The 17,978-nt window shown below is 51.2% G+C and overlaps 1 protein-coding gene across 1 annotated transcript in view; it reads left to right on the top strand.

The window, feature by feature from the left end:
• The window catches only part of STK10 (serine/threonine kinase 10), an 86,621-nt gene that overhangs the window by 7,143 nt on the left and 61,500 nt on the right, over positions 1 to 17,978 (top strand). Inside the window, exon 2 of the mRNA XM_019741192.3 lies at positions 12,999 to 13,163. Coding sequence (XP_019596751.3) covers positions 12,999 to 13,163 — 165 coding nt within the window. The remainder of the gene's footprint in view (positions 1 to 12,998; positions 13,164 to 17,978) is intronic.

Here is a 17,978-nt window from a genome sequence, read left to right as displayed (position 1 = left end):
AGGTTGGCATCTCATTTCACACCTGATGAAGCAGACGCCCACAGAGGTCCAGTGACTTGCTAAGGGCCACACAGCTTTTCTGTGGCAAGGATGGGACTGAAACCCACAGCTCTGTAGCCCAGAGCCTGTGCTTTTCTCTACTGTACAGAACGGAGGGGAAGATGAAGGGGCTTGTTGGAAGGAGAGGGTCCAGGGTCGCTGCACTGGGGTGTCTCCCTGAGGCCGTGGTGTTTTTGTGTCCTGGGATGTGACCCTGCCACAGCCCCAGCTGGGGCTGAGCCCTCCATGGTCGTGGTGGCCTCTTGCTCAGAGGAAGTGGTGACGGGTGCAGGCAGGGCTGGCAGAGGAAGTGGCAAGGGAAGGGGGCGGGCGTCAGGGTGAGGAAGCTGGGTGCTCCTGGGGCCCTGGTGGGTGTGGGGCTGCTGGGGCTGCAGCGTCTGAGGGTCTGAGCACTCCTCGGTGCTGCCAGCAGGGCCGGGAGAAGATACTCGAAAGGGCGTCTGCCTCCTTTCCCCCTTTCCAGCCTTCTCCTTTCCTCCGTCGCACTCACCTTCCACTTCCTCACTCTTTTCTTTCTCTTCTCCTTTCTCTCTGCTTTCACCTTTGCTACATTTTTTTTTCTTCCTTCTCCCCCATAGCTTCCTTATTTATTTTCTTACTGATAGGCTATACCAGACCGAGAATTCAGGCCCTGAGACTCAAGAGTTAACCACTGTGCTGTTGACTAAAGATTTAACTAGAGTTAACCAGAGTTAACCAGCCTCGGTCCTATGGGGGAGGAGGATGGGAGCCACTGAGGAGCTGAAGGAACCACCGCCCTTTTCTGCCTCAGGACCTTTGCACTTGCCTTGGCTTCTACCTGCCACTCTCTTCCTGTGACTCTGCATAGCTGAGCTCCTTCTCATTCCTCTGGGTCTAACTCGCATGTCCCCTCCTCAGGGAGGCCTGCTCTGATCATGGTGACAGCTCTCCGCTAATTCCCTTCAGAGATCCTGTCACAAACTGGGATTCCCTTGTGTGTCTCCTTATTTATTTTCTTTCCTCTCTGGAAGAGATAAGATCCCCGAGGGCAAGGAGTTACTCATCTTTTGTGGACAACAGGGTCTGGTCATGGTAGATGCTCAGTTGATTTCTGCTGAATGAATGAATGAATGAATGATGAATGAGTAAGTGCCAGGCCCAGCTTCCCCCAGTCTGGCCAGGCCCAGCCTTGTGATTCATTGTAAGTTGCCGGCACTGGGGTCAGCTTGGAGCTTCCTCCCCGCTTCACTGCCTACTTGCTGTGTGATCTTGGGAAAGTTACCTCACCTCTCTGAGTATGTTTAACTGTAAAATGAAGATCAAAATAGTGTTTCCCTCAGAGAGTTTGTGAAGATTGAGATCTGGGGCCATCCTTGACATGGTGCCCAGCACGGAGGAGGGAGAAGCGAGCGTGACTGTTGTCAGCATTGAGATGATGATTTCTGTGGGTTGACTAGATGGCCTGGCTTCCTGAGGGGTGACAGAGGCAGGTTCCCCGGAGGCTGCTCCTGGGTAGATGCCAGTGTGTGGGGTCCCTGGGGATCAGCGTAAAGCTCCCTGCTCTCACTTGTTACGAGGAAAATCATGATGAGTGAAGATGGAGGCTCCAGCCCAGCCTCTGGGAAGTTCACTGCCAGGGGTGGGCAGGCTCAGCTCCGTGCCTGTCCTGTGGCCGGGCGATCCAGGGTAGCTGAGGCCACTCTGGGCAGCCGGAAGCGCGGCATTCATGCCCGGGGGGGAGAAGCCAGCCTTGGCGCCTCCCCTCCCTTCACCTGCCTTTCTGGAAAGCTCCAGCCTGTGTTGTATGGCAGCCCAGGCCCAGTTCTCGGCCCTCTTAGGCAGTGGCCCCCATCAAAGGTGGCTTTGTCACAGTGAGGCAGTGACCCTGTCAAGCAGGCCTCCCTGTTAGTCCTGAGACTCTTTCTGCCTTGGCTTTGCCTCTCAGTGAGCCCTGGGGCCAGGTGGGGGGGGCCTGAGATCGTCCTCAAGCTGCCTTCCTGGAGCACCCTCCCAGTCCCACCCCCACTTTAGGTGACAGGAAACCCATCTCTGAGGCTGAGGAGAGGTGACTGGTGTACCTCTTCGCTAATGAGGGAGCCGGGCCCGTCCCCACCTCTGGCCTGTCTGCAGGACTGTCTACTCCGGCCAGCAAAGTGCACCTCAGAAGCCCCCAAAGCCCCCACACCTCCCACAAGAGTCCCGCCTCGCAGGCGCCTGACTTGGTGATGCTCTTCATCCCCCAAGTGCTGGCTTGGCCCTTGTCTTTGCTGCATGACCTTGGGCAAGTGACGTCACCCCTCTGAGCCTGGTGTTTTTTTTCTTTCTGCAAATGAGGATAACACAGTACCTCTCACAAGCGGGACACAGGGGTCTTTACACCTGCGATCCTACGAAGAAGGGCCCAAGGACACACAGGCAGGACTCAGCAGGACTGGCCGAGCTGAGCTTCACGTCTAATTTCTATCCAGTGTTAGCGAGGGCACAGGGAGGGGCTACCTGCCTGTGTGACCGGTGAGAGTATAAAGTGGCCCAGGCACATGGAGAGCCGTCTGCCAACAGGGCAGGCAAGCCCCAGGCTTGTGCGCGCAGCACCAGGTGACCAGTGTAGCGAGGTGGCAGTGGGGCGTGGCCAGCTCTGTGACCACCAGTCGGGAATAGTCTGCAGCTGTCGCAGACGGTGAGTGCAAGTGTTTCGTGATCCAAGGGCTGGTCATGACATGCTGCTGAATACAAGGGAAAATGAGAAGTCAGTGTGTGTACGGTGTATCTCATTTTATGAAGTGTGGAAAGTTGTATTCTTGGGGAGAAAGAGAGACAATCCTGAGTCAATGTTTGTGGGGTACCTACTATGGTTCAGCCCTGCTCTAAGCATCTTTCACATATTAACTCATTGAATGCTTGCAACAGCCCACGAGGCAGGAACTACTAACATGTTCCTTGTACAAAGGAGGAAAGTGAGGGACAGAGAGGTCTCGTACATCCCCTGGGGTCACACAGCTGGGAAGTGTTAGGATGGATTAGTAGACAAAGCTGGGTACATCAGCAACGGAATACTGGGAAGAGGAGTTAAAGGGATTGTGGGGTTCTTTGTATCATTATGTTTTGAAGATTCTCTTTAATGAGCACATATTGCTGTAGAGAATAATAAAAAACAGGACACAACCTTAATCTCTGAAGTTTGGGGACTGCGTGGACAGCAGGGCTAAGAGCTCACATTCCCCAAAGTTGTGGTGAAGATTGAGGCGGTAAAGCCTGCAGGTGCCTGGATGGTGCGGGGAGTGCACGAGGCCTGGATAAGGGGGCTTCCTTCTCTCCTTCCTCTTTGCTGTTGACCCCAGGCCACCCTCCTGCCATGACTCAGCACGCATCCTCCCCTGGCTACAGGGAGCCTGGGAAAGGTGGGCACAGTGGCCCCAAGGAGGCGGCGCTCACGCGCCTTCCTCCCCTCCTTTATCAGTGATATGCAGGCTTGGATTCCCCATCGCTTCTGAAGAGCTGAGAGCTGTGGGCTCCCACGGCGCTGGCCAAGTTGGACAGGTTGCCTGGGTTTGCGGCCAAGGGCATGACGTGATACCTTTGGGGCCACTCCTGTTTGGGTTTTCGGTTTTTATTTGCCGGCCCTGAAGGATTTTGAGGCTCGGCATTTCCCCGTCATGCCAGGATGGCTTGCCAGGCTTCTCTTCCCCGAGGGAGAGAGTATTAAATGCTGTCTTTGGAGACCATGTCACTCCTCTGCTTTTGTGCTTCATAATCTTTGTCGTCCTTAAGTGTTGCTTGTTCTGAAACTCGTTTGTCGCTGAGCTGAAACTTGGCCCTGGCGATTATTGATGGTTTCTGTCCACTTGGCAGGGCTCGTTAACGGTGTATGTCCTGGCGCCATCAAAGCCTGTGGCTCCTCCAAGGTAAAGAGGCCCAGCTTCCAAAACTGAACAGCTAGAGATTCAGGAACCTAAATGTGTTGAGGAGAAAATGGACTTCTTGTTGCTTTCCTTTCTGTTATGTCGAGGGCCTCATTTCTGTCTGTTTGCAAGTAGACACAAACACCAGTTCGTTCGTTCATTCATTCATGCATTTATTCATCTATCCACCTACCCACCCTTCCATCATCCATCCATCATCCATCCATCATCCATCCATCATCCATCCATCCATCCACCGGCCTCCCATACATTGATCCTTCCATATACTCTCCCATTCATCCATCCACTCACCCACCCACATACCCACCATCCCATTTATCCATCCACCAACCGGCCCACGGGCCCATTCATCCATCCACTCACCCATCTGCCTGTCTGCCACCCATTCTCCCATCTTGCCATTTACCCACCCTCCCATGCTCCCATTTATCCACCGGCTATTCTGGGCCAGGTTCCGTGGGGTTGACTAAAATGAATCAGACATGGGTTTAGCCTTTCGGAGCTCCCAGCCAGGTCAGAGAGAGAATCTGTGAACACAAATGACCATGGCACCAGCTGGTCTATGACGAAAGCCCTAACGTGGTGTGAGGAAATTCTGGTATAGGGGTGGGAAGGGGTCCTGGGAACATTTCATGGGGCAGCCTCTGTTTGAGTTAGGCTTTGTAGGAAGCTTAAACACAGGTTACACACATGAAAAAAGGCATGGAAGTAGGAAGCCGGAGAACACAGGCTGTAGCATGGCGTGGACATGGGGAGGTCGTGGGATCCTGGAAAAGTAGACGGGGCAAAAAAGCCAGGGCCGCGATGCTGGGCCAGGGAGTTTGGGCTTTATCGTGTCAGCAGCAGGGAGCCATTGAAGGAAGGGTCATCGTAGGAGTATTTCTGGTTGAAGGCAATGGAGGGAGATGTGGGGAAGGAGGATTGGCATACACAGCCTCTGGGGCCAGGAGACCCCTGGAAATATTTATTCTAGTGGGCCACTGAGTGGAAAGCGCACCGGGCAGAGCCAACCTGAGTTTGAGTCCAGGCAGCCACTGCAGGACCTGGGACAGTTACCTCTACCTGGGCCTTCGTTCCCTCTTCAATAGAAGGAGGTGGCAGGACCTGTCATACCTCATGCACTTGTGCTGGAGAAAGGTGGGGTGCTTGTTGTCAGGAGGCCACAGGAGGCCACAGGACGCCTTGCAGCAGCCCTGTTTTACCCTTAGGCCCGCAGGGACTCGAGCCAATGGAAGGTGGGCCGGGGTGCATACACGGCTCCACTCCATGACTGACTCCTTTCTGCCAGCCAGGGACGCTTTGGGAATCTGAGCCTAAGGCCACACTGGCCGCCAGGCTCTGTGTCTGCCGCCCTCAGACCACTCTGCTGGAATTTACGTTGGGCCCTTCCCCTGCACGTAGCCAGTTCTGCTGTGACCTTGGTTCCCTCTGGGGCCAGATTTCCTCGCTCCTTAATAGAGTCCAAGCCTTTCCTGCAATTGGCAGCCATCATCACTATGCAGGGACACACAGCTGTATGTTACGGGACACAGACCAAGCCCTTTCTTGATTCCAGTGGCCTGAACTGCATTTGACACAAGCCTGGCACAGCCGTCCAGAATCAACAGGATGGGGAAATAGAAACCTTTAGCCTTGACTGCTCCATTCTTTCGCTCTGACCCACTGACAGGTCAGCTGCGAGCCGTCCCTCACGCCCGCTGCCCAGCCAGGTTGCAAGGAGACCTCACCAACACATGATCCCCACCTGAGGTTCTACCCACTCTAGAAAAAGAAATACCTGTTTCTGACGCTGGGTCTGGGACATGGGAGTGGGTTTCAGATGCTCCCTCACTGACCTCTGTGAGAATGCGTTTTCTGCCAGGTGCAGCCTTGTGTGCAAAGCTGCCTACTAGAACTTTCTGTAGGGATTGAGTGTTCTGTGTGTGCTTGTTTCAGTATGGGAGCCACTAACCACACGTGGCTATTAAGCACCTGAAAGCTGGTTGGTGCCACCGGGATACTACAAATTTAATTTCATGTAATTTAAATAGCCACAGTGTGGCCAGTAGCTACCACAGTGGACTGCGCAGCACAAAGTGGGTTCCTGAGAAGACAGACATGGTCAGGATGAGGCGGTCACTTTCTGGCACAGCCCCCGTCTGTCCTCGCTGGGACCCTGTGGGCATTGCCAGGTGTCATGGGCTGAAATTGACCTCTATCACCACTTGCGTTTCTTAGGCTGTGTTTTCAACTTTTCCCTGTCCATAGGTGCACAGTTTTCCCAGTTATAACTTAGCCATAATTTTATTATCCTGCTTTGTTAACTTATTATTATGGCCTCATTATTTTTATCTCATTCCTATATCATCTTCCTATTTATCATTTTAAAGGGTTGCTCAATATCCCACCAAGTTAATTCCACCCATTGTCTTGCAGTGGAACATTAAGGTTATTTCCACTTTTTTGCCATTATTTTGGACCAGTGTGAGCATGATCTTGGTACATCTCTCCAGTTGTCTTTTTCGGAATTATGTCCTGGCCTTAAAGTCTCAGGAAGGAGGGATAATAGGCTTAAAAGGTATTTTCAAGGCTCTTAAAACCTATTGCTAATTTTTGTCTTTAGAAGATGGACTCTGTTTATTTTCTTGTCAGTGATGAGTACCTATTTTACCACCCGTTTTGTCACCAGCACGGGAGCTTGTCCTTATTCCTTGTTTTGTTGATTGAAAAGTGTAAAATGATCCTCTCCACTTTTTTGGAGGAAGATTGTTTTGGCAGAAGACCCCCATGGTTTCTGTTTGCCTGCGGCCTGTTAGTGACCATTGTGGATTATCAGTCAGCCCCCGCCCCCCCAGGGCTCGGTGAAGGGTGCTTTGTAGGTTACATGCGACTGGGAGTGAAGGTGGCCCTTGTTCCACACGTGTTGTGTGAATTACTTCCAGCTATTTGCTGTTTGCTGGAACGCTCCCAGAGACGGGGAGCTGATTTCCTTTCTGGTGGTCAGTGGTACAAGTCCAGAAGGGAGTTCATTGGCTCACAGAACTGAAAAGTCTAAGGTGGACTTGGCCTTCAGGAACAGCTGGTTCCAGGTGTCCACAGACCCTCAGCCTCTGCCCTCCTATTTGTGGGCCCTGCTTCCCTGGCCTTGGCCTCGTCCTCAGGCAGACTCTTAGAAGGAGTGACAAAATGCACTGAAGACCGTCCAGCTTTCCAGTCTGCCAGTTTAGCAACCCTAGAGAAAGAAAAAGCCTTTAACGAAAAATCAAAACAAACCAAAAAGTCACCGAGGTACAACCCTTTTGGCCTGCCTTGGATCCCATAGGCGTGTCTGAGCCACTGGCTGTGACAGAGGGTCAGGAGCGACTGGCTGGGCCTGGGCCAGGTGAGCTCAGCCCCTCATGAATCCCTTGCACCGAGTGAGGGAGAGGCGGTTCCTGAAGGAAACCGGACTCGTGAATCCTCGAGAAGCATGGATGCTGCCCAATTTCCCTGCTGCTGCTGAGATTCCTCACCGGGCAGCCCCACCTGCTCCTAGGCCAGGAAAAGCTCCCTACGGGTCCTTTCACTCTCGTGCTCTCACTCTGCCCGAGGTAGGAGGTCTTCTGTTCTGCAGGGAAGGAGCTGTCACAGATTGGACACTGGTCACTGTTGCACCTTTTTCTGCTCCTCATCTGCAGAGTGGAGGTTGGGGCGTAGGGGTTTAGGAGTGGTGGCTAATGTTCTTTCTGGTCCCTGAGTTCTGTGATGTCAGCTTGTACCCCGGAGGGGGAGGCATGGCACACGGCAATCAGCCTGCAGCCAGGAGGGCAGGGGAGAGCCTGGGGGCTGTCCCCAACTGGCTGCCACTGTGCGATGTACTTTCAGGAAGCCCACAGCCCCTGCCTGGGCCCCGTGGCTGGGGCAGGGCTCCCTCCTGGCAGGGAGGGCTGTCCCCACCTCCTCCAGGCTGGGCCCTGCGCCACACAAGGGGGAGGATTGTTCCCGCAGAGGTGCCTGGGCCAGAAAACACAGTCCGCTGTGTGTCTGCTCTCCAGTCTGTGGGTTGAGGCGTTAGTCAAGGCCGGACAGCAGGGCTGGGGGAGAGCTCCCCGAATCTTCGCTGGACCCCAGCCCTGCCTCAGCCGGTGGGAGAAACGGACGTCAGAGGCCACAGAGAGCCACTTGTTCTTTATGCAACTCCCTGCCTGTCACCTCCTACGGGTGCCCCTTCCACTTGGACCACCCTTAGCTTTCCAAGACCTTCCCATTCCCTCAGATGCCCTCACATCAGACCACGGAGACCTTGGGCATCATTTCTCCACCCTCCTACTGTGCAGAGAGGGAAACTGAGGCCCAGAGAGGACTTTTGCAGAATTTACAGGCACCTCTGGCAAAACGGTTATGAACATGGACTTTGAAGCCACACAAGCATGAATCCAACCCCCAGCCCTGTTATTTACTGGCTGTGTGACCTTGGGCAAGTGATTTGACCTTTCTGAGCATGAGTTTTCTTGCATATAAGACGGGGTTCTTAATAGTAGCAACTCCCTGGTGGGGATCAAATAGTGTCCTCTCGTGCCCTCTCTAGACTCTGCTGCTTCAGTTCTCGGCTCCGCTAGTTTCATTTTCAAGGCTCCCCTTGGGGGCAGGATGGCCCAGCAGCTCCAGGCCTGCCTCAGGCAGTGCTGAGCTAGAAGTACAGCAGGGTTTGGGGCCATCTCAGGGGTCTCAGCGATTGTTCTGAGGTTGCATTTCATTGGCTGACTTGATCACATCCCTATCCCTGAGCCAGTCACTGTGTTCTGATTGGCCAGGATGAGTCACCCACGTGTAGAGATGGGGGTGGAATCGGCTCCATTGCATGTTAGGGCCTGGGAATGAGGGTGGGTTAGTGCTGCTGCAGCAAAACCAGGGGCGGGTGGATTATGTTATAGGGCAGCAGTGATTCTGACCCAAAAAGAACCCTCTAGGCAGCAACTGTCGTGTTCACTAGAAAAGTGCCTCACACTGACGTGGGCTCAGTAAATAATGGTTGAATGAATGAATGGGGAATAAGCTGATTCCTGGCAGCCTAGTGGAGTGAGGAGAACACTGGACTGGGTGTTAGGAGATGACCACATTCCACAATCCTGGGTGGTCCTGATACCTCTCTGAGCCTCAGTCTGCTCATCTGGGAAATGGGTGTGATGGCTAATACCTGCCTTAATGGTTTGAGGGCAGATTCAATTCTGGCAGGTTCAGTAATTCACAGCTGTCAAGTGTGCTATTGGGTATGATTGTCATTTATCTTTAGCGAAGGGAGACTGAGCAGGGAACACTGGGTACTCGCCAGAAGGACCTGTGGGGAAGTGATTCGGAGCTCAGGCAACCTTACATTTGGCTCCAGCCCTCACCCCCACCCCTTGCTGTGTGAACTGAAGCAAATCACTGTGCCTCTCTGAACCTCAGTTTCCTCATCTGTAAATTGGGAATGCTAGTATTTTCCCTCAAAGGCTGCATGGAAGATGAAGTGAGCAATTCCATTTAAGACCTGCCCTAGCCTGGCACACAGTGAGTGCTCATGTACTGTTAGCTGTTTTGTTTTGTTTTTATCGTCAGCCATTATTACGTCCTCTGGGGCCTCATGGTGATGGATTGCTGCCTCAAGCAGGCTTTTAAAGAATTTAAGTTTGGCCAAGTCACTTTGTGTGCCATGATTGCTGCTAACCCCTTTCGGGCAGGCGCTGGGCACTGTAAAATCTGAGCCAGGTGCTGGGCAACGTGTACCTCCGTGTGGACACAGGAGCCCTGCTGGAGGCCCGGCCATGTGGGCTGTGCTGCCTTTCAGCGTGGTTGCAACCAGGTTTTGTGCACCCCTGGAAAAAAACGGTCCCTGCCTGGGCCTCCCCCACCTCCAGGATCCCTTTTAAGGAAACCCTGGAAAAGGCGACAGGCAGCCTCCTTCGCCAACTCTCAGGAGTGTGAGTGATGAGTGACGGAGGGGTGGCCTTGCCCAGCTCAGCCCAGCCCCTTGCTGCTCTGGCCCGGGACTGGGAGACCATGGTCAAGGCCACACACTAAGCCCTCCAGCTTCTCTGTGAAGGAGCAGAGTTTTTCCTGCTCTTCTGGGTTTGGAGAGGAGGCGGAGCTGAGGTGGTGAGTGTTGTACAGTCTGAAAGGATGTTTTGACGGTCCTCGGGTGCGACAGAAGAAAATCAGAAAGAAAGGAAAGGGCAGATGCATAATCTGTTTAGAGCAACAGTGAGGGGGTTGGGGGAGGAGAGAGAGAGAGAGAGAGAGAGAGAGAGAGAGAGAGAGAGAGAGAGAGAGAGAGAGAGAGAGAGAGAGAGAGAGAACACGCGCGAGCACGCCTGACTGCTCAGTTGATGGGGTTTTACGGTGTTCTGAACAAGCTTTCAAAACTGAGTTTAGGGGAAAGGATCCCATCCAAGTAGGGCCAAGTGAGCAGGGAGAATTTTAGGACAAGAACTGACCCTGGGGAATGGCCTTCCCTGAACTGGGCTCCTGGGCCAGATGTGGATGGTTTCCTAGGCTCTGGACTCCAAGGGGACTGTGACGGAGGAAGAACGTGGACGTCAGGAGTGGGACGCCAGCATTCCAGACCCCGCTTTGTCACCAGAGTTGCTGGGGGACTCTGCCTCAGCGTCCTCGTCTGTGCATGAGATAAGAGCTGCTGCATAGTAGGCTGCTGAGGAGATAAGCACATGTGCTGTGTAGACCAGTGTCCCGTGCAGAGTGGGCCCATGAGAAATGTGGGACCCTGGGGACTTGGTGGCTCAGTGAACAGAAACCTTTCCCTACACAGAGTAAATTTACAAATGAATGTAAAAATTGCCTATTGGCATCACTCCCTTCCAGAAGGCTCCCTGCTGAGGTTCAGCCCCTCCCTCCCTGCCCCCCAGTTCCCACCCAGCTCTCATAAGCACACTGTCTCCCCACTGGCACCAGAGAGAGGGTGGGTCTCTCCAGCTGGACCTTGAGGTCCTTGAGGCCGGGAGGGTTTCTGTGTCTCCTGGTTGTGGGTGCCCTGTACAGGGCTGGCCTGGGAGCACGGGTAAGTATCTGTTGCCATCTGGTCTTGGAGGCTTTGAGTTCTGGAGATGATAGGGAGACTTTGTACAGTAGTGGGACGTGCATGGAATCTTGGAAGTTAGAGGACCCGGATTTAAATTCTGGTGCCACTACCCTAGTTCCAGTCAGGTCGCCTCGCTAAGCCTGGACTTGCCTGTTCGTAGAAAAGGGGACGCTGAAGTGCTGGTTACCGCGGTGATGACATGAGGTGATGTGACTGCCCATCGTCATCCGTGGGCAGTTAGGTGCACAGGAGTGAATGGCCGTGGGCGTTTCCAGTGGATCAGGTTGCAGAGTCGTCCTGTGAGGCGAGTGGTATGTGCTGCTGTCCCCAGAGAGGTACCGGGAGACCAGCACGGCTGCTCACAGAGTCCAGAGCAGCCTGTTTTCCTGTGCTTTCCAATCCGTTGCTGACCAAAGTCTCCAGATGCACGGCGTACTTTTAGGGCCCGTGTTGTAGGCAAGTGGGCTCTTCTAAACTCCGGAACCCCGAGCAGCACGGTGGGTGAATGCTCCCAGCAGCCCATGCGCCTCACGGGACCACCTGAAGGGACGGGAGGTTCTGCTCCCTTTTCCCAGACAGCAGCTCATCGTGGGTGGAATTGCTTGCACCACTCACTGTCATTTCTCTCCTGCTCTCAGTTTTTAGAATTGTTGTGAAATATGCAGACCATTAAATTGACCATTTTAGCCATTTCTAAGTGTACAATTCTGGGGCATTAAGTACATTCACAATGTTGTGCAACCTCACTGTTCATTTCTAGAACTTTTTTTTCATCCTCAGACAAAAACTCTGTCCCCATGAAACACTGCCTATTCCCCTCCCCCAGCCTGTGGTAACCTCTGTTCCACTTTCTGTCTCCATGAATCTGATTCCTCTAGGGACGTCATGTATGTGGGATCATACAGTATTTGTCCTTTTGTGACTGGCCTGTGTCCCTTAGCATAACGTCCTCAGGTCCATCCGTGTTGTAGCATGTATCAGAATTCCATTCCTTTTTAAGGCTGAATGGTACATTATTTCATTGAATGCACACACACAATTTGTCCATTCATCTGCTGATGGTCACTTGGCGTGGTTCCACCTTTTGGCTCTTGTGAGTAACGCTGCTGTGGACACAGGTATCTCTCGAATCCCTGCCTTCAGTTTTTGCACATATGCCTAGGAGTGGAAGTGCTGGCCACGTGGTAGATCTGTTTCACCTTTTGAGGACACGCCACGCTGTCGTCCACAGTGGCTGCACCATGTCACGTTCCCACCAGCAGTGCACAAGGGTTCCAGTTTCTCCATGTCATCACCAACGCTTATTTTCTGTTTTTTTAAAAAAATTACAGGCATCCTTGTAGGTATGAAATTCTCTCATTCCCTTTTGGATCAAGTAAGAGAACTATGGTTATGCCTACCCTTCAGTGTAACTGGTGGGCACTGACTTAAAACCCTTTTCTATTTTATTTATCGTGTATATGGAGTGATGCAAATAAATGCGTGACACATTCCTATTAACATTTTTAAACAATACAGAGAGGATGAAAGTGCCCTTTGAATCTCTCCCCATCTGAGGCTGCTTCCCACCCTGCTGCCAGGCAGTCTTTTTCTAGACGTTTCCATGTATTTACATATATGGGAGCATTTATGAAAGCGTTTCCCACACCTCCTTTTTTTTGTATAAAAGTATTGTACTACTTTTATTGTTCAGTGACTTGGATTTTTTACTGAACAACTCAACAGTCGTATTCGTATTTGTTGCGCTGTGCCATTCTTGTATTTTCATTCATCTCATAGTATGGGTGTGTTGTACTTTTCCAAAATATGCACTGTTATCAAACATAGAACGTTCTTTCTCATGTGTGCTCCTCTGTGCTGACATGAGCCGCACTGGCCATCGTCCAGAACAGTGTATGTCCGGCTTCAGCCTCGTTGTCCCCGGCTGGACATCCGGCCTCTGCTTCTACGAGGCTCTCTGTGCTGTTCCAGGGGGCAGCTTCCTGCCCGCACCCCTTGCTGACCTCTGTGTCCCCACTTCGCAGGCCAAGAACAAGGAGACGGGTGACTTGGCCGCTGCCAAAGTCATTGAGACCAAGAGTGAAGAAGAGCTGGAGGACTACATCGTGGAGATCGAGATTCTGGCCACCTGTGACCACCCGTACATCGTGAAGCTCCTGGGAGCCTACTACTACGATGGGAAGCTGTGGGTAAGGGCACCCCTCGCCCGCCGGCCCCCTCGGCCCTCCTGGTCCCGGGCTGAGGTCCTCAGCTTTTTCTCAGCATCTTTTTGGAGGGCAAGGGCTGGGGCAAGGAGAAGGTGAAGTAGGGGGGCTGCGGGTCTCTTGCCCTCTCCTTTCTGCAGAACCTCCCCACTTCTGGGGTTGGGGACAGTGGTTCAGAGCAGGAAGGCACCCTAAGGCTCTCCTGCCTGGCCTCGAATCCCTGTGCTGCTGCTTACAAGTTGGATCACCCTAGGCAAGGCCTCAGCATCTCCGTGCGTCCATCTCTCTATCTGTAAGATGGCAATGGTAATACAGCCTAGCTCGTAGGGTTGTTACGGGGATTAAATGAGTTAATGCATGGAAGGTGCTTAGCAGAGTACTTGGCACATGTCCGAGCTGGCAGGTGCTTAGCAGAGTACCTGGCACGTGTCAGAGCGTGGTGAGTGTTGGCTGTTCTGTTATTTATAGCAGTTGCAGTTACCACCACTGCTCTGGCTACGACACGGGGATTCCTTTCACTGGGGGTCCTTTAGCATCCCCCCCACTCTCCGTCTGCAACCTCAGATTTTGATGTGCACAGTGCAAGTGCAGCTTCAAGCCCCACCTTCCAAACTCAGCATCACCCCTCAACTCCAGAGATATCTGGAGTACCCCATTTTCATGGAAGAAACCTGCCCTGCAGAATATCTCCCCGTTGACGCTCTCCTAGTATGAATGCCTCAGTTTGTAAAACCCAAACTTTCCAGAAGTTTCGTGTCTCTCCGCAAACTTTTTTTCAGCCAATGTTTTATATGTAAAATCATACATTTATATTCCCCAAACAGTACATTTGTAACAAAATGATGTGCGGGTGAAGTCTCAAGTGCATTCTGGATGCACTTGGAAGATGTGTCCAATCTGAAGTAGACATTTTGCAGAGGGAGCTGAGACTCGGGGGGCCGCCTTCTGGAATGGTGCGGGAGCTGCGAGCAGCCAGACTCAGGTCACTGCGCACAGCACGGTTATTGTTCATGATTGGGGGTTAGGAGGGGACGTTTGAAGCATTTTACCTTCTAGCATGCTCGTTTATTATGTATAGAGAGAGTGTTACTATGTTTTAGTTGCATCATAGGAAATCAATGGGGAGTTTGGAGTTGACATGTAATACTCTATGTGGGATCAACTTCAACAGTGGTCTCCAAACTTGCCTTTGGTTTTCTGAGACAGCAGGATCCTTTTCTCAGATGAAACCCAGATTTCTCTGGTAAGCCTCAGTAGTTCTGCTCCTAAAACTCAGGCATCCTGTGAGGGGCGGTGGGGGACCAAGTGGGGGTCTATTTCCCATTATTTGAAACAGAAGAATTATATGAATACACCAGCATTTTCTGTCCCAGAGTTGTCACTTTTGGCTGGTGTGTTCTCATCCGGAGCTGCTGCTACGTTTCTCAACATCCTGTTTTGTAAGGCCCCTGCAGCCGACCATGTCGACCTCGAAAAGTGCCCTCTCCTCATTTTGGGGACTTGGGTTTTAGACATTGTGAAGTCAAGGAAGGTGGCACTAGAACTGGGTGGATCAAGGGGGAGAGAGGGTTTCAAGCAGAGAGCACAGCACAGGTGTGAAAGGTAAGGTGTTGGGAGGAGGGGTCGACGAGGATTCCGGCAGCTCGTGGTGAGAGATGAAGGCAGTAAAGTGATGGGAGGCCTTACGTGCCACGGCGAAGAGTTTGCACTTGGTTGTTTCCATCGGTGGTTCTCAGAGTACAGTCCTTGGACCAGCAGCAGGACCTGGACCTTGTTAAAAATGCGACTATTAGGCCCCAGCCCCGACCTGCTACATCAGGAACTCTGGGGTGGGGCCCAGCCATCTGTTCTAAGGACCCTTCCAGGTGACTCTGATGCTTGTTTAAGTTGGAGAAATACAGTTTTAGGTAATGCTGGCAATTTCTCCAGGAGAGAGACATGTATTCTGTGTGTTAGAAAGAAATCATATTTAAGGGAGCAAGGGTTAAAAAGCATTGAGGAAGTGGTAAGAATAGAATAGGCCAGACGCCAAAAGGTGTGATGTGGGAGCATCATTTGATCAGGAAAGGCTTCAGAGGAAGGAACATTTGAACTGGACCTTGAAGGATGCATAGGAGTTCTCCAGAGGGACATGAGAAGGAAGGGCATTCTAAATAGAGGGGCAGTGTGTGCAAGCGTGTGGAAGGGAGAAATCTTGTTCTGAGTCACAGGGTTGAAGGATGCACCGACTTTTTGGGGTTTCCTTCTATGTGATTATTCTTGGACCCATCTCGTGGTCAGGCCTAGGGCTTCTGCGTGGCTCTGGGAGCCAGCTTTTCTGTGTGGGTGTCTTTGACAAGACCAGTCCTGGGCCTGCGGTCTGCTCTCAGGGGCGGGGCTTTGGGATGAGCAATGGGCTGTTGCCCAAGTGTCCTGGGCTCTTTCCCCAGGCACAGTACCCAGGGACAGACCTTTCCCTTGGAAGGGGCATGGGTCATTTACCACACCACCCGCCTGCAATCTGACAAGATTAGCGCATTTTCTTCCAGAATTTGTAATCTTAGCAAAATCCTTCTAGTGGTTTCTTATGACCACTTACTTCTGCTTTTGAATATCAAATGGTGTAAGTGTGTGTGGGAGGGAAACCAACCCAAATTTATCTATACCAGCACCACCCAAGAGAAATAACATGTGAACTGCATATGTAATTGTAAATTTCCTAATAGCTACATTAAAGAAAGCAAAAACAAAAAAATGAAATGAATTTAAATAAGTTTACTTAACCTAGTCTATCAAAAATATTATTCTGATATGTAATCAACATAAAATTGAGATGATTTTCTTTTTTTTCATTCTAAGCTTTCAAATCCAGTGTGTGTTTTACACTTCTAACACATCTCAATGCAGGAGCTAAATTCTCTTCAGAAATCTATATTTAGATGTCATAAAATTTACAGTTTATCATAAAGTTGATCTATATTTAGATGTCATAAAATTTAACAAAACAGATTCCCATCCCAGTTTTTCTACCATTCTTAGATATTTCCCAATAACAGAATCTAGTGTGAGTTTTTAAATTTAAGTTAATTAAAAGTGAATACAATAGTAAATTTTCAACAGTAGGCACGTGGGGCTAGTGGATGCTAGACAGTGCCTACAGTGCAGCTGTGGACCTACACACAGGCCCCCAAAAGGGACTGCATGCAGGAAACCCTGCTTTGTCCTCATGAATTTCCTCTGGCTTATAAAAGCCCCTGCCCTCAACATTCCCCCTCCCCACCCCAGCCCTGAGCTAGATTTCGGTTTCTGGGAAGTCTTTGAGGGCTGGTCTCTTTTCCTACATGTATTATGGGAGTGAGGGAGAGAGTGGCATTTATGGGAAATGTGTAATGACCAACCCCCTGGGAAGAACAGCCCTGGTTTTGTGGCATCTGCCAGTTTGTGTGATGTAAGTATTCCTGCCTCAGTCAGTTTCAAGGTGCAAAGGTGATTCCACTGAGAGTTGGAAAGGGTGTGCAGGAGACCTCCACGATGGAGCACTTTGGCCTTGCAGGTACAGTAGATGGAAATAACTTCAAGAATAGAGATAACAGTAGAATGTAGTAAAACAATTAGGAGAGTGATAAATTTTGAGTGTTTATCATCTTTGTTCTTAAAAGCATTTTTAAAGCTAAAGGTTATATAACTTAGTGTTTAATAATGGTTGTGTTTGACAACCAGCTTACAAAAATTCCTGACAGTGTAACAGTCGGTTGTCACCAGCCAGTGACAGCAGGCTCTGGCACACCCTGGAGCCAGACCACAGAAGTGTTGACTGAACCACAGAGCGCTGTAGCTGGGTGTCACGCAGCCAATCACTCATTTGAAAGATGAGACAACTGTGGGCCAGAGAGGGTCTGGGATTTACCCAGAGTCACATAGCACATTAGTCGCAAGGCCAGACATACAGAAGTCCTCAACAATCATGGCAGAGGGACCTTACTCACATCACACGGCCGGAAGGAAAGCCCTTCCAATAGCTCTCTGTTGCCCTCAGAATATATTTGTTGACAAAAGATTGTCCAAACCTATAGAAAACATAAGAGTTTATCTGAGCCAAAATTTTGAGGACATGCCCGGAAGCAAAATCACAACGGACTGAGCAAATGCTCTGGAGAATGGCAGTTCTACAGCTCATTTTATACATTTAGCATCAAAGAGAGAATGTTAAGGAAGGTACATGAAATCCATTGGTGGTAGATTCAGGGGACGGGAGAAAGCTAAGTGGGGAAATCTCTGGGATTGGATAAAAAGTGAAACAGAGAGACACCCTCCTTTTCCATTGGTGGGTACAGGGTAGTGAATAACATTTATAGCACATAGAGATGGTATACAGGGAACCAGATAACGAGGGGTTCTGTGGTCTCCTGCTCTGGTGTCCTGGTTGTGCCTTCGAGCAGGCTAGAAAAGAAAATCACTCTGACATTTCGAAGGTATGTTATCCTAGGTGCATGAGAACAGTGGACAGGGCTCACTTAAGGTAAAGACTGACCTTTGCTAAGGAAACTATGAGCCTGGGATGTGACTACGTGCTGTGACCTGTCCAGTTAGGAATTTATGATCAGACCATCCTGTGTGGTTACTTTTGGTCACTGAGCTCGTGAGGCCTGCCAAGTTGTCCCCTGAGCTTGTGGGGTCTAATCCCCCCCCCCATCACCCCCATTGTTCACATACTGTAGACCCTTTGCCTGGTGAACAGGCTCATTAGAGGCTGCCATCTGTCGATCCCTTCCCAGGCCTGTTCTCCGGCTCGTCTACGCTGCTTGCAGGTGACACTCTAGG

Source organism: Rhinolophus sinicus, chromosome 5 (genome assembly GCF_057876585.1).
Source record: "Rhinolophus sinicus isolate RSI-liver-muscle chromosome 5, RSI-T2T, whole genome shotgun sequence".
Taxonomy (NCBI): Eukaryota; Metazoa; Chordata; class Mammalia; order Chiroptera; family Rhinolophidae; genus Rhinolophus; species Rhinolophus sinicus.
This window is presented reverse-complemented; position numbering and strand designations above follow the sequence as displayed.